The 18,099-nt window shown below is 26.8% G+C and overlaps 1 protein-coding gene across 1 annotated transcript in view; it reads left to right on the forward strand.

Moving 5' to 3' along the window:
* Window positions 1-18,099, forward strand: part of LOC145832314 (cAMP and cAMP-inhibited cGMP 3',5'-cyclic phosphodiesterase 10A-like) — a 60,713-nt gene that overhangs the window by 30,008 nt on the left and 12,606 nt on the right. The window contains exons 2-5 of the mRNA XM_082939632.1: window positions 11,877-12,020; window positions 12,241-12,353; window positions 12,494-12,672; window positions 13,279-13,348. Of these exons, the coding sequence (XP_082795758.1) occupies window positions 11,877-12,020; window positions 12,241-12,353; window positions 12,494-12,672; window positions 13,279-13,348 (506 nt within the window). The remainder of the gene's footprint in view (window positions 1-11,876; window positions 12,021-12,240; window positions 12,354-12,493; window positions 12,673-13,278; window positions 13,349-18,099) is intronic.

The raw sequence follows: 18,099 nt of genomic DNA on the forward strand, positions 1-18,099 counted from the left end.
GTTAATAGCTTGTTAATGTCTAATTTTCTTTATAAAAAAATTATGCTAAATCAAAAACTTTCGACTATTTATAAGTAAGTTACACAAGCTCATATAAAACTTCATAAAATATACAACCAGTGTTTAATTGTTAACTTTTTTTTCGATTTTACAGTTTTTATTAATTAAAAAAAACACCTACAACCTTTATTTTAGTAGTTAGTAGCAGACTACTTTCTTATTTATTTAATTAAGAAGTAAACAACGTCTGATTTAAATTAATCTTATAATTAATTATGCAACTTATACAAATAACCGAAATTTTTTTTAACAAAATAAATTACTTATAAAAAAAAAACGAAGTTTTGTTTAATGTAAAACTATTTTTAGTCATCACATCAGTTCTAGGAGTTCCAATCATTCTTGCTAGTGGTGAACTTTTTGGAGTGCTTGAGATGTACAGAAAGTCGATTAATAACCCATATAATTTAAAAAACTTGAATCTAGTTATGGTATGTTTTTTATAAAATTTTGCTACCATGATTGTTAAAGCCGTATAACCTAAAACTTTAAAACAAAAGTAGTAATTTGTATGTAAATAATCTGAAAAGGTAAATAGAAAAGTTTTTGCATAATAAAAGAGCTTTTTTATGCATTTTAAAAAGAATATTAGCTAGAAAAAACAACACCTATGTAACACTGAACTATTGTCATTCTGTTTTAAAGCTGTAAAACAGATTTTGTTTAGCTACCAAAAAAATTCCTTATTTTTTATTACTTAATAACAAATTTCATTGAAATACGTGCTTCTTTTTCAAATTAAAGTAGTAGTAAAGTCTAAATATTTTATGAAATAATTACAGTACTGTTTATTTCTAATAATTTTGTAAATAAGCAAAAAATAGCATTATTTCAGCTTAATTGCGCGGAAAGTAAAAATTTAAAGATTATTAAAATCTAGAAGGTGGCAAACCTGCAAGTTACCGTTTTAAGAAAATATTTAGGAAACTTAGTGCAGCTATAGATTGTTTTAGAAGTGGAAAACCACGCACTTTTCGATCAAAGTATACGATTAAAGCTTTCTACTAATGTGTTAGGAGGAATCTGAAGAACCTAGCAAGGCAAATGGCTGATTACAGTATGTAAGTGTGACCTTAACTCAAAAAAAAATATCAATAATCTGCTTCCCTACAGAATATGAATAAAACAATACCTCACACCTGTCGTAAAGCAAAAAAAAAAAGACTTGACCGAGCAAAGATTCTCCTTAAATATTCTAATGGCGGCACAGCAGAGCAAAATATGATTTTTTAGCTACTCATAAGGGAGCTATCGTTAACAGTAACAATGAAAAAAAGTACTCAAAGCGTTTAGCATTGATAAATAATTCAGTGAAATGAGCCTATCGCCGACAAAAGTAGTTTTTACTAATGGTGTGGGTAGCATTCTCGTAATCTTGAAAGTCAACTTGACTTTCGTTAAAAAGAGGGTTAAAGTCAACACAGACCTCTAGATTGGGTGCACGACTGTTCTAATTCGGACAGTTCAAGTTCTTAAATTTTTGTAAGGGCTACAACTCAAAAAGTAATTTATATATTTATAAAAAACGTATGTGTGTCTCATTAATATCTACAAGCTATCTTTTTTTTGCAAAGTATCTTAATACTTTTTGAGATATGGCTAAAATAAGTTTTAAAATGTATTATTATTTAGTAGTTTTTAAATATCTCAAAAACTGTTTAAAATTTTGCAAAAAAAAAGGTTTGTAGATACTAAAAATACCTACATACATATATTTTTTTATTTTTTAAGTATACTTTTTTTATGAGATATGGTCTCTTAAATCTTTTGTTAATAACAATTGTTGACGGAATTTGAATTGTATAAATTGAATTGTTATGTAACCCTCTAGATTAATATAAATAATCGAAAATTACTGGCTAATAGTTTGTTAATAAAAATTCTAAGAAAACAAGCTCGTTGGAATGTACAATAATAACAACAACTTGCACAGCACTTTTCTTTATCTAACTGACATAAAGATAGACCCCGCTAAATACTCTTATTCAAAATACTCATGCTATGATATACTTTATCTTTACTTTATCTTCTATTTTTTGCTGCAGTACTTATTTTTTACAGAACTTCATAAAACTGTGTTAATTGTTTAAAATAGAGAAAACATAAGTCAGTTAAATAAACTGTGCAGAATGTTATTGTTATTTAACTAATATCATTTTAGTGATATTTATAGTTTTAAGAGATGCAAATTCCTTCTTGAAATTTATTTAAAGATCAGTTTTTTACCAATTAACAAAGTTATACTATCCGAAACCTCAACAAAAACTCAGAACTGGTAAAAATGTCATTTACTAGGTTTTTGAGTTTATAGATGTAGCCACCTACATTGCTTGCTTTGATTCCAAATGATTCTTTGTTTAGATAAAAGATCTCTTTAGTCATTCATCCAAGAGCTTATGGTTTTAAAACATTGTTTCTGTTCAGGAAAAGAATTTTATTCTTAACCATAATGGATGTGTTCAAAGAAATTAAATAGTCTGCTTCTGCACGCAAGTAAAACTTTGGAACGGGTCAGAAAAGAACTGCGTTACTTTAGAACGAAGTGACACTTTAGCACAAAAGCTATTTTGCATGATTTTTTTTAATGCTTATATCATATTTGTACTATTATAGTTAAAATCTAAAATAGAGCTATGCAACATGTAAACTAAAATTTAATAGGCTTTAAATTGGTTATAAATTTAAACTTCAACTAAAACTTCGTGTTTAAATTTTACTGCTAATCAACTTGAAACTAACCTTAACTTTGTTATTAATGTTTAAAAGAAAATTTACAAACTTTATTAATTTGTTTTATAAATTCGAAGATAACTTGATAATTTTAATTTTATATTTTTATGAACCTAGGTGTTAGACGAACTCTAGTTTTCTTAAAATTTTTTAATAAGCCTAAATTAATTTTAACGATATTAATTTTTTTTTTAAGTTCAAAACAAAAGGTGTGAAAAATAAGTATAAATAAATATTGATAAATAATTAACCTTAGTATTTTAAAAGCTCTGATAACTTGATAGACTATCAAAATTTTACTTAATTAATTTTTAAAGTACATATAGCTTTGAATAACGGAATACAAAAATGTGTAAAGTTTCTTTTATTTCTTCATGCACTCGTCTCTAACTTTTTATTATTTTTCTCTATGGGTTATAAAATTCATACTTAAATTACTACAAGGGTAAACAAACTTATATAAACAATTTTTCACCTGTTTAGCCATTTTATTGTTTTTATTCTTATAAGACTTTAAGAAACAGTGTTTTATAACGCCATAATAAATGAAAATAAATTAAATATTATATTTATAATTATTTGAAAACTACCTAAAAAAAAAATTGTTATGTTAAATGTAAATAAAACAAGTTATACAGTAATCTTCCTTTATTCTACCAACATATGTTGGTAGAATAAAGGAAGATTACTGTATAATTTGTTTCATTCATATTCCAGTGAAGTTACTTCATTGGATCTTTTGTTAGCAAACAATTTAAACCTAAATTTTGAACAGTTATGTTAAATGTATTAATTTTATATCTTTTGTACAAATTAATTTCAAGCTGAAATTACATCGCAAGTCATATTTATTTTTCTGAGCGTAAGATGTTAGAGTTACAGAAATAAAGTATTATAGATACTAAATAAACTTTTAGCTAAACTTAGAATTGATACAAGCAGATGTTTAATATAAAACATTATGTCACTATTATAGGCAAGTTTTCTTTTTTTAACTCTAAATTTTTAAACATGTTGTAATAATCGTGCTTTAATCTTTTTACCATACACTAAAAAAGATCATTTGGTAGTGTTATTTTAAAGTTCGAGAGTAAATGAAGTTAATTTTTTGTATATTTAAATTATATCAAAAAATAGTATTGAATTAAGTATTTAATAGTTCAATTACCATTTAATTTGCCGAGTTTTGATTTATAAACTTGTTTTAGTTATAAGTATACTTCTTCTCTAAAATGGAGCCTAGAAAGATTTTTTTAAAGTTATTGATACCTGGAAGTGATTTCTTTTTGTTTAAATTATAACTTATTCAAATAAGCTGCAGAGCTTAGTCTTACAATTTCCTCATTACTTAATTTATTTTTTAATAAAAAAAAACTTAAAAGTAAGTAATTGAATTCAAGCTTTGAAGTACCTAACATGCGTACTCAACAAGATGCTGACTGTATTTAGTTCAAATTTAAAGATTTTATTCAAAATATTTTAAAAAAATTTTAAATATATTATTTAAAAAGTGTCGATAGTTCTTAAGTTAACCTACATGTATAATTTACACTCCGTGCTAAAATGTTTGTCCGTGCAAAAGTGACGACCCGTGCTAAAGAGACGCTGTGCTTTTCTGACACTTTAAAAAAAAAATTACCCCAAATGTTGAAAGTTGAAATCAAACTATGAAGGAGGCCACAGTTAATTACTCTAAAAGCGCGAGAAATCTGCACCCAAACTTTTATTTTGTTGGAGGTGTGAGAGGGAGCACTAGGGTGGTTATGATATCGGCGACCTTTGAATTTTCAGCTGGAAATTTTTTTATCCTTGGAAATATCGCAAAAACCCTATGTGCAAATTTTCAGCAGAATTTTTTCTACACGTGGCCAGTTACCACAAAAACACGTTGTGCATAATTTAACATGATTTAAAGAAAGTTTTATTGAGGCGATTCTTGATTTTATGTAATTCGTATCCATTTTTGTAAGTTTTCTTGAATTTCTTTTTTTTTTCAAAAAACTTGAAATGCTACCATAAATCTCTCTTTAAATTAAAATTAAGTTTAACTTTTTTCTCATATCACGCACGGCAGAAGCAAAATGACTTTGATTTACACATTTGTGTTAACTTTGGACACTGCTTCACAAAAATCAAAGGATATTTCCAAGTTTTTGACTTGAACCATGACAGATGATAGATTTTGGAAGTGATAAACGATTAAAATGTCTTCAGGGACGTCTTCGAAGTGTTTTGCAAGGACTTTGTCGTATTGTGAACTGAACTTTGCCTTAACAATAAATACAATAAATATTTTTGTCTGAAAAAACTATTTTACTTTTCTGCATGCTAGATTTTATAAATTGAGTTATAAAAACTCTGTAGTTCTCTCAGCTCTCTTTTGTTGTGGAATGACAGTAATATACTGACACTTCTTAAGATTCAAAGGATAAAATTTGCAATCAGTTTTATAATTTTATTGATTTTTTATCTCATTTAAGATCTCGAGCCATTTTTCGATTTGAGCATTTAAAGTTTTTCCTTATTCTCTCCTAAACGGACATGATGTTGCTTTTTGTACAACATAAGTGTTGGCGTCCGCTCTTGAATCGATTTTCGGTGTTGCCGAATTTTTTGAAACTACTCATTTCTTCATAAACAGTATTTTAATACTTTTATCCGAATCATTATTTTAGCAACACAGTTGATATTTAGATAATTTTTAAAAAATGGGCCTTAAAAAACCATACCAAAATTTGAGTTTTAACAACTATTCTAGGCAAATTTATTTACCCTGACATTCTACAAAGTTCCAAGTAGTTAGATGAAAACAACAATTAGAAAATTATCTATAACATATTCTTACATGATGAATGAATTTTAATTGGCACTTGTTAACTTAGAAGCTTGAAATATAATTAGACTTGGTAAATAATATATATTAAAATAATAAAGAAAAAACAACTTAATTTTGAAAAAAAGTCTAGAAATCCTTCTTTCCAATTTTTGTATTTAAACATAAGTGTTTGATCATACAACTTTGGTCATTATACCACAGCCTTCGGTAAACTAAAACCCAGGTTTCGTTCTTATTGAAACTCGTCAGTTAGTCGCAACCGAAAAAACCTGCAGTCGTCAATCTACTAGATATTAAATTGTAGGTAAATTGAAGGTTACAACTGACTGGCGAGTTTCAATAAGAACGTAACCTGAGTTTAAGTCTACCGAAGGATAGTTTTCTGAAGATCGAAGTGGTAAGATCAAATATTTATGTTAAGTAGAGCTTGTCTAACGGCATACAAAAAGCTAGGTTTAAGCTGTGTAGACTTTCGCCAATGTTTTTTTTTTTTTTTATTTTTGTATTTATTAAACTTGTTCTTTAAAATTCAAAAAATGTTTTAACAGAAACAAGCTTATTTAGTAAGTATAGTCACTTGAAAATATGTTAGATATTACAATATAAAAGCTTTAAATAGTTTTTGTAGTAAGCTTTCAATCATCAAGGTGTGTCTAATGATTAAAATGTTGTCTTTTTAATTCAATCGCGATAACTGTAACATAAAATTTTGTCGCTTGTTCTTTAGTCTTAATAGCAACAATTTAAATTTAAAGTTTATTTTGTTATGCACTAATAAAATAGTCTCTATCAATCTTGATGTCAAAATAGAAGATTTTTTAGTATTAGTATTACGACTTTTATTATTACTATTAAATTGAAATTTTAAAAGAGTATCAAATTAAAGACTTAATATTTTTAGATGATGACAAACAATCAAAATTTATATTGGTAGTTTGTATTTTATTTTTAAATTCTATATAACTTATTTAAACAAGCTCTTTAAATTTCAGTAAATCGAGCAATCTTATTTAGTCAAGACAATAATTTTCCTTATTATAAATACATTTTTAACAGTATAAATAAAAATAAATGTATATGATAGCATTTAAAATATTTGTTTACATGGAATAAATCGTTTATAATTGGTCTTATTCAATAATTAAATTGACTTTATCAGTTTAATATTTCCTTAAGAGTTTAAAATTTAGCTTAAAAATATAAAGTTGAAAGCATAAAAAAAACAGTTGATAATTACATTATTTATTTAGTTCAAAGTAGTATTAAAAGCTAAATTTCTGACAAAATAATAATAAACTAGTTAAATATATCATATCCATTTAAAACTTTATCAAAAGTATAAGAAATTAAAAATAATTGACTTAAAAACAAATATTATATAACATTCAATTTAAAGTAAACTACATTAAACAAATTTTGAATTTTTTTGTCAGATTCCGTTAAAATATTGAAATTCATTCATATTTGTTTGTGATCCCAGTGCTTTTTAGTTCGCAAAAATTTTGTAAACACAATTGAATAATTTTTAATAAAAAAACAGAAGTTTTTTTTTCAAATCATAAAATACAGTTATTCCTCTAGATAAAACTACTTAAACTAAATCTTTTAGATTTACTTATTTTATCATGAAATATCAATGAGAAAATTTCAAATCAGAGTTTATTACTCAACACTGTGTTTCATGCGCTTAAGCGGATGCACGAAAATTCAAATTAAGACAATTCAAATTCTTTAAAAAAACATTGAAGAACCACAACTCAAAAATTAAAATCTATTTTATCAAATTTAAAATATGTATTTAGGTCTAATTAATATCTACAGACCATTATTCTAATTTTGTGATTTTAAATATTTTTTGAGATATGACTAAAAAAGTTGTTAAAGATAGTTATTTAAAATAAAATTAAAAGTTTTCTTTTAAGATTTTTTCTTTTAAGTCTATTTCAATACCATAATCTTAAAAAAATCTACAACCGCTTATTTTAATTTTTTCAAATACCTATTACTTTTAGAGATATGGCCTCATGTACATTTTATTACGAATTTGAATTGTATGAATTTGAATTGTCATGTAACCCGCCTAGGCAATGATCACATTTAACAAACTGTATAAAGCAAGATAGATAAGGCTTTATCACTAAGTAGTATTAAGTGTTACTAAGTAATATTAATTAGATTCTAATTCTAAACATAGAATACAAACAAAACTTAAACATATCACTACATTAAATTAAATAAACATGCCGAACTAATTAAAGTTAACAACTGAAAAATACTTTTAAAATGTTATTTCAATTGTAAAAAAAAGTTACTAATTATGGTAAACCATATACGATAAAAATGCAAGTACAACTACAACAAACTTATAAAAGGATATAAAATTTAAAATAAAAAAGAATGGACATTACAGTAAATATTGAATGTTAAGCAATTTTTTAAAGTCTTTTAATAACTTAAATAAAAGTATTTTAAATATTTTTTAATAATTTAATTAATTAATTTTGCATTTTTGTTTAATTTAATATTGTGATTATGTTAGGTTATGTTAGTAGAAAACCGTTATAATAAGCATCCAGTTAATAATTCTTGATTAGCTTAATACTACTTATTAATAGTATATATAACCTTGTCTATCTTGTTTATAAAGTTTGTTAAATATGATCATTGCCTAAGCGCATGAAACACAGTGTTAAGTAATAAACTCTGATTTAAAACTATCTTATCAATGTTTAAATTTGTTCCTTTTTAGTCCAGCTTTTTCCTGTGGAATAACAACTTATCTTAAAATTATTGCTATTTTATTAATAAGCAGACTCGAAAATTTTTTAAATGTTTTAAATAATCAAAAAAGTTTGCTTTACTTAGAAAAAAAAAGTACAGTACTTATAGATAATTTAGCTTTATCTAAGTCTAAATTACATTATTTAGAATGTGTTTTTTTTTCTATTTACAAATTTTCGAAAATAAACAAGAGAACTACTAACTTGACTATACTTTGACTATAGACGATCACTTCATATTTGCAAGCTTTATAAGTTTTTTTTTACTGGTTAAAAACTAGCTAAACTTTTATATAAGTGAAAGTAAACCTAAACATTTGGTATGCTGAATGACATACATAATTATTAGGTAATTAAAAGTTAACCTAGTTGTTCATACTTTTTAAATCCTTTTTAATTTTAATTTGTTTATTTAGTAGAACTATTTTGATCGTAGAAAACTCTATCTTGGGTACTAAACACAATCTATAGAGCGAGGGCTACACAAGGAGTTATTCAGTTACATTCCATGAGCTCATTTTTATTAAACACAACCGGAGAGTACTTGCTTAATGCTGAAGGAATAAATAAGTTGCTTTCAACTATAATGAGGTTGTTTAAATGTAAATATATATACTTTTAAAGATATGATTTAGTTTACTTTGCCAGGTATAAAAATTTTTAAATGAAAGTTTTAATATATATATATATAGAACTTTTTAATGTAACTAAAACTCATAGATTTCGAAGTTCATAAATTTAGTTTTGTCTGTTTGTTATCTAATGACATATTAGCCTCTAGACCACTAAATAAACGCTTCTGCCTCAAGTAAACACAAAAGTATTAGTCTAAATTAAAAATTTATAAAACATAAGCAATAATACAGCACTAGTATTGTGTAATGATTAAATTAAAAGCCTCATTATGAACTTTTACCTAAAAAAGTGTTTTGTTGTTATTGTTATTAAAAAAATTACTCTGAGCTAAAAAGTACCTTGCAGGCTGCAATTTTTGACTTTGAGAGCCGAATTTGTCTTGCAGGCCAACTTTTGATTTAGAGCATCAGTAATTTTGGATTTTACTAAGAGACTAGTGTTTTTATAAACTAAACTCAAAGAAAACAATTCCTCAACGATATACCAAAGATGACGGTTCATAGCAAGTAGCGCAGAGGTTTAACACAACTCATCAGTAGTTTTGTAATCTTGAATCGTTTTTGACGAACCTAAGTCGTTGCAAGAAGCTGTTGAAACTATAGTACAATTGATATACCAGTGAATGTAGCAGTGTTTGCAAAAATTAATAAAATGTTTAAGCTTTATAAAATAACTTGCGTCGATAATTCTTTGCAATGACTGTTGCTTTAAAACCAAAACTATTTTCATAACTCGAGTAAATAATGTCTTCAAGCTAGCCAAAAGATTTGTTTACAATGACACTTTTTGAATGTCACACAAAGACCTGAGATGTGCCCAGTGGTATAGCTCGTAATGTCGAGCTCGTGATATAGTAAATATTGTTTTCAATTATACTTTTTATAAAATTCATATATTCCTCACAAACTCATTAGTCATGAGTGTTTTGCAAGTTGTTTGGTAGTGATGACACTACTAAGACTATATGCTTTTTTTCAATGCTTGCCTGATATAAATTAGTTTGCTTGAGTGATATTAATGAAATTATCATCATCTTTGAGTATTTTGAACTGACAGAATTTAAGTCTCTACAAAAATCAATGTTAATTGAAACTGATACAGTTTTCAATAAATCAGATGTAGTAATTTTTGTTATTTTAATAGAATGAACTAATCTATCGTCCTTAAAAAAGTTAGCTGGTGGAAACAGCGACACACATATTTTGACAAAACGCTTTTGTAGACCGATAAGTTCTGTAAATGATGTCACATTCGATTCTGAGTAGCATAAATAATCAGGCGAAAGTCATAAAACTGTTAATTTGTCATCGCTTATAAGCAAAACTATTCTTAAATTACTTTACGTTTTTTTAAGTTTCACTTTTTGATTGTATACTTATGTTGAATTTGTCTAAAGAGTTATAACAATCTATTTTGTCGATTTTCAAACTCTCAAAATATTTAAAACTAGTTATTATGCTGAATTTTTAATTTAAAAAACGAAAAGGTGCTTCAAATGTTTTTTTCCATACTTTCCTCTGTGTTTTTGTACAAATCTAGTTTATTATACTCTCTTTGACATGTGACTTGTGATAATTTAATAGCTTCATTAAGACATTGATAAATTCATCTAAAATTTTAACTTGGTGTCATTTTTTGATAATGAATTTTCACATTCTTTAAACAAACTTAGTTGCTTTAAGTTTCAAAAGTTTTTTTTTTCTCCTCTTACTTCAGCTTTGAGTTAGTTTCTAATCTACAAAATAAAACATTACTTGCAAGTATGTTAGCAATAAGCAACAATTTATCTCTAAATATTTTTTTTTCAAATCTTACTACCTCAAATTGCTAAAATCTAGGAAGTTTAATTTTTAGTTGTTTTAGTGTACAATTTTTAAAAAGATTTTTTTTTTCTAAACTAAACTGCAATTCAGGGGTAGCGTAGTCATCCTATATTACGTTTAAAATTCTGAATGTAAAAAGTAGAACACCTTACTACTTTACAAATTATCATGTCCAAAATATAGTAAGCAACTATTGTAAAGCTTTACCAAAGTATCTTTCTCGTAGCTGATTTGATAATAAAAATATAAATCAAAATTTCATATTAGTAATAACTTTTGATAACGTTTTTTATTAAAACAATGTAGCTAAATATTAACATTTTATATTAGCTATCTAAAATAATAAAGAACTAACCCTTTACAAAAGTAAAAACCTTTTTTTTTAAGACAGGTACTTACAGTATATGAACTTAGAAGAAATAGTTTTTTCTTTTTTAAATTTTTTGAAAAATAGTTTTCAACAATGTATAACAACTAAAAAAATTTTACTAAAAAGTGAGTAATTTTATAAAAACTAAACGCTAAAGGTTTTCATGACAATCTAATTTCAGAAATAAAAGTTCTAAAAAAGTTTAAAATTCAACATTTAAAAAAATATTTATTTAAAGAACTATACTTGGATTTTGAAAACTTTGTGAAACTGTGTTTAAAACAAATAAACATATGTCAGTTCAGTAAAATAAAAGCGCTGAACAAATTGTTTTTATTAAAAACAGAATATTAATATTTACTAAAAACTACTAGATTTAAGTAAGCTTCGAAAATTGTTCTAGACATATCTCTAAAAACAAAATTAACAATTAAAAACCTCATATAAGTTTAACTAATAGTATTATTATGGTAAAACATTTTTGATTTTCAATATATATTAAAAGAGGTAACTACTAATAACTCAAAAACATTATCATATGAATTTTCAGAATTTGTAGTGTCAGAATCTGAACATACCCTAAAGTATAATTTAACTAATCATTTAAATACTTAGGATTTAATTTGTTCTGTAAAATGAAGACAGGCTAAGTTAGCTATTGGAGCCGATAGATGTGCTTTATATTTGTATGACGGAGATACTAACATGCTTTTTTGCGATTTATTTGATACTGGAAATGTTGATGAAAATGGTTACGCAGTTTTTGACAAGTCAAAGGAAATACGGTTAAAGATTTTAATTATTCACTCAAAGTACAAATGCATACATTAATAGCATAATGTTATACCTATTAAATAGATAATTTCAAATACAGCAAGAGTTTAGACTTAAGTAGTAAAAAGTTCATAAAAAGTTTTAAAGGTAAAACTTTAACTTCTACTATCTATGTTTAAAAACTGTTTAAATACAAAGGTTAACTAAGTTTTTCGGAATTTTTCATAACAGGTTTTCACTTACGCAAGGAATAGCTGGCTACAGTGCACTACATCAAACTATAGTTAATGTAACTGATCCATACAATGACAAAAGATTTAATGATGAAATTGATAGCAGGACTGGTTAATTTATCTCGAGAAACTAATAAAACTCTTTTTGATAGTTTTTAAAACAAGCTTCAATAAAATTGATTAAATTTTAATACATCATTTGTGTACAGCTAAGTTTTTGCAAAATAAGTATTGAAACTAATATTTTAAAGGTTATACAACTAGAAGTGTTATAGCAGCTCCGATTTTGTCAGACGGTAAACTTTATGGTGTACTTCAACTAGTAAACAAAATGGGAAACAAACAGGGACACGCTAGTTTTTCGCAAACTGATGTTAAGGAGTTTCAGACTTATACTGTTTATTGTTCAATAGCTGTCCGATATAGAAAAGTATGTTTTATAAAAGTAAACAAATTAAATTTTTGTGTTTTAGATAAATCTTGTCAGATGTTTTTGAGTAAAACTTTTGATTTAATTTTATATTGGCTCCTTTTTTGTGCAGCTATCTATAGATTGAATTGTTATAATATAAAAAGGCTCACTGCACGGTTATAGCTCTTTAAATAAACCGTTTTAACGAAAAAGTTCTATTAGTAAGTGTCAATGAATAAAATATAGCTTGAATATTCACTAAAAGATATTTCATCCCATTCAAAACAAGCCTAGCTCATAAAAATATTTGAAATGACCAATAGGTTTATAAACAAAATTAGATGGGCCGCTTACTGATTTGTAAAAAAGAATGAAGATGAAAATAATACATCAGAAGTCACAGATTAATCGTATCAATACAAAAACACTTTTTCGACGAAAAATCTGAACATCTATCAAACAACCTTACACACTTTGAAAATGATCTATTTCATTTATGAAAAAATAAAAAAATAATATACAAAAACAATAACTCAATATTTCAAAAATGATTGAAAAATTTTAGTGGATATAAATAACTATAAATAACTTTTACTTGAATCAGTAACTTCCAAATATAAAAAGGCAACCATCGTAACTGTCAAAAATATTAACACCGAAGCAGAACTTTTAATTTCAAAGGACAATATTAGAGGTAAGATTAAAAAATAATTGAAAGTAATGCATTCATTACATTAAAGGACCACAAAAAGATTTTTCAGTATAAGAAATCATGTAGACAAATCAACTTGTGCAAATCCAGTTTAGGAATTATTGGAAAAAGAATCTTAGATAACCTTTTACCAGTGATGAGAACTAAGACTGGACTACAACAGTGGAAAAACTCGTATGAAGATTGAAATGCTTGAAGATTATTAAACATAAAGAAGTGTTTACGTTTATGAAATTCGACGTATTAGAATTTTATCCAAGTATTTCAAAAGATCTTTTTATAGAATCTATTCAATTGTCAAGAAAATACGTTGAAATTAGTAAAGATCTAATTGGTATCATTCTTCACTCCTGCAGAACTATCCTATTCTATACTAACGAGTGTTGGATTAAAAAGAATTCACTCAATGACTTTGAGTAAATTATTTGATGTGTTAATAGAAAGCTATCACAGGGCGAAAATATGTGAATTACTAAGATTATTTATCCTAAATGGCTTTATTAAAATTATAAAAATTGATAAAATAAACTATCGTCTATATCGTGAAAACGGGAGCCGATCATTTCTAACCCGCTATCATTTCTAACCCGATCACTTCTAACCCGATCACTTCTAACCCGATCACTTCTAACCCGATCATTTCTAACCCGATCACTTCTAACCCAATCACTTCTAACCCGATCACTTCTAATCCGATCACTTCTAACCCGATCACTTCTAACCCGATCACTTCTAACCCGATCACTTCTAACCCGATCACTTCGAACCCGATCAAATCTAACCCGATCACTTCTAACCCGATCATTTCTAACCCGATCACTTCTAACCTGATCACCTCTAACCCGATCACTTCTAACCCGATCACTTCTAACCCGATCATTTCTAACAAGATCACTTCTAACCCGATCACTTCTAACCCGATCACTTCTAACTCGATCATTTCTAACCCGATCATTTCTAACCCGATCACTTCTAACCCGATCATTTCTAACAAAATCATTTCTAACCCAATCACTTCTAACCCAATTAAACCCGATCATTTCTAACCCGACATTTCTAACCCGATCACTTCTAACCCGATTATTTCTAACCCGATCGTTTCTAACGCATTTTACTTATGTTAAGTTTTTATTTTTTTTTAATAAGGATTTATGCAAAAACAAACTAGTTTTAATGAAATTATTAAAATATTGAAAAAAATTAAACTTTTAATTACTTTAAAACATAATGACCTTAATGTGTTACGTAAATTTAGTATAAATTTAAATTTTAGTATTAACTTAACATAATCTTAATATATTTTTATTACCTCATTATTTTTTTTTACCTACACATAGTTTTAGTTTTTTTCTACTATTTTTTCAATACACTTTAAGAGACGTTTTTCGTTAATCATATACAATTTACTAAATTCTTTAATTTAAAAAATTTTGAACTCTTCTTTGTAGGTTTTTAAAATAGGCAGTGATAACTATATTTTAATTGGATCTTATTGTAATTAACGCGACTACAATAGTTTTAAAATTAGCAAATTTTAAAAATTAAACTCTTACAATTGTAATATTCAAATACAAAAACTTTTATATTACGGTTTAAAAACTACATTGAAAGTCTGACGTAAATTTTTTATTATTGCTTACTAATGTATTAACCTTTTATAGTAGGGTAGTTTTAAGTTTCATCTTAATAACTTATACAAATTGTTATGCAACTTGCATAGGCCTATTAAGATAATGGAATTCAAACAAACATTAGGAGAAGTTAAAAACTTTTGTTATATTAAGTGGAAAAGCCTGGTTTTTAATAGAAACTAGCTATCAAAATAGTTATGTCATATAACTAAACCGCAAAAGTTGTTATGTCGATTGACCGTCTAGATTTCACATCATTAATAAATTCCTACTTAGTTTTAGAACAAAAAAAAAATTGTTTAACACTAATAGTTAAAAAGACAAGTTTATTTGTATAACAAGTTCGAAGGTAATTAAATCTGGCTTATGTTTGATGAGTTTTTTCTTTATTAAAAACTGAAACCTATATGATAGGTTTCACAATACAAAATGATTTTATTATTTTGTTATAAGTTTTTAAGTTATATAGTTTACTCTAATAATTTATACTTACATTTCATATCAATGATCGCTAAATAATTTAAAGTTTTTGTGTTTTTGAAAACCTGTAAAACAATAATTTTTAAAAGATATCAAGAAAATTATTTTAGAAATATTTACTATTAATCGTGAGAATAATCGTGTTTTTGCAGTTTTAAATTTTGAAAACTTTTAAATTTTTATGAAAAATGTAAATTTATATGCCTTATATAAATAACTTAATTTCAAAAGAAAAAGAAAAAATGCATAATAATTAGTTTTCGACACTAAACTTTCATAGTTAAGTTTATTATAATTTATTATAACTTAATTACAGTTAATCTTTATATACAATTTACCAGTTGATTTAAGAATTAAATTTAAATCAAAGTTCGAGTAAATGACAAGTTCTGAATATTTAAAAAACTTTCTACCTTTACTTTTGGCTTTGTATTAAACAGTATACACTTTCGTTTAAAGAACTTAGAATTTAATGATATTAATTTTAAATGAAACCATTATTATAATTACAATTACTAAATTTTATTAACTGTATTATTTAAAGTTTCGTAAACGCTGATATTAATATTTTTAAAAGTTTGTATTTCATATAAATTCTCCCTGAGTTTGGAGGCAAATTGGTAATCTGGTTTCTACACTTAAAGGTATATATTAACCATATAGAATCATTTCAAAAGAAAGTACAGAATAAACTTTAACAGCTGCCATACTCATTATATTTCTTACATTGACGACTATCAAAACTTAATATTTAATCCTTAGAATACAAAAGACTTATACTTTTCCTAATGCTTTTTAAAAATAACTAACTACACTTAATTGTTAATCCAATTTTAAATCTTATTGTCAAAACAATAAATAGACCAATTAATATTAACAATTAAATTCTAACAAAAGCTATCTGAATATTAGGTTTTATTTTAAACAAAATAAACTAAACTTCACAAAAAAACAAATTTGTTGAGATTAATTTGTTTTTAAAACAAATCCTTATCTTAAATAAAAAAACAATATATTAATACAGATCGGCTAATTAAACCTCGGGTTAGATATGATCGGGTTAGAAACAATCGGGTTAGATATGATCGGGTTAGAAATGATCGGGTTAGAAATGATCGGGTTTAATTGGGTTAGAAGTGATTGGGTTAGAAATGATCTTGTTAGAAATGATCGGGTTAGAAGTGATCGGGTTAGAACTGATCGGGTTAGAAGTGATCGGGTTAGAAGTGATCGGGTTAGAAGTGATCGGGTTAGAAATGATCGGGTTAGAAGTGATCGAGTTAGAAGTGATCGGGTTAGAAGTGATCGGGTTAGAAGTGATCGGGTTAGAAGTGATCGGGTTAGAAATGATCGGGTTAGAAGTGATCGGGTTAGAAGTGATCGGGTTAGAAGTGATTGGGTTAGAAGTGATCGGGTTAGAAGTGATCGGGTTAGAAGTGATTGGGTTTGAAGTGATCGGGTTAGAAGTGATCGGATTAGAAGTGATCGGGTTAGAAGTGATCGGGTTAGAAGTGATCGGGTTAGAAATGATCGGGTTAGAACTGATAGGGTTAGAAGTGATCGGGTTAGAAATGATAGCGAGTTAGAAATGATAGTAAACCCGTGAAAACGGTTTGATTATAATTGAAAAAAGATCACCTAGAATAATTAAACAATTATGGAAAGCTATTACAAAAAATTTCAACAACATGAATTAAGATTAAACTTACTACTCCAAAAATAGATTTCCTGGACATAACTTTGGATTTGGAAAAAAAAAATCTACCAGTCAGAAAGCCAGTATTTATTTCGGCCATCGTCAACAAGTTGAGATACTTTATGCCATCGAATATAAACAATGAACTTCACCGCACGATCAACAACAACAGCATCCGAGACAATCCTACGACCGGTTTCGTCCTTATTAGGACTCATCAGGCAGGAATAGTCGCGAGAAACCGCTGTTGTGATCTAACCAAGCGGGCTTAAGTACGAAGTACTGAAGCGACCGTTTGTAGGTAAAGTAAATAAGTACTAAAATGGCTAAAACTGATAAAACGAGCGTGGAGAGTAAAATCTCACATTAAGCTGACAATGTCTAAGACGTTGGGCTGTGAAGATTTGCCTGCGTCAATTTTTCGGACTTTACCCATAAACGGTCACTTCAGTACTTCGTACTTAAGCCCGCTTGGTTAGATCACAACAGCGGTTTCTCGCGACTATTCCTGCCTGATGAGTCCTAATAAGGATGAAACCGGTCGTAGGTTTGTCTCGGATGCTGTTGTTGTTGATCGTGCGGTGAAGTTCATTGTCTATTATACCAGTCAGAAAGAAAATGCCAAAAAAATATATATGAACTTTAACTCTAACCATCCACAGTTAGTAAAGAAAGAAACTCCATTAATGATTCAAAAAGGATTATAACTTTATCAAAAACTCAAAAGATTAAAATTCCCTATAATAATGGCTTGGTAAACAGTGGTTTTAAAATCTCATTACCGTATGTCAAGGACATCACTGTAGAAGATAAAAGAAAAATTTAATAAAGAAGAAAGTGTTCTAATTTAACCTGCTCTACAGCGATCCTATAAAAACAAACATAGGAAAGGAGTTACTTGAATTGGTAAGTAAGCACTTCCAAAA

This window comes from Thalia democratica, chromosome 3 (genome assembly GCF_965202585.1).
Source record: "Thalia democratica chromosome 3, ktThaDemo2.hap1.1, whole genome shotgun sequence".
NCBI lineage: Eukaryota > Metazoa > Chordata > Thaliacea > Salpida > Salpidae > Thalia > Thalia democratica.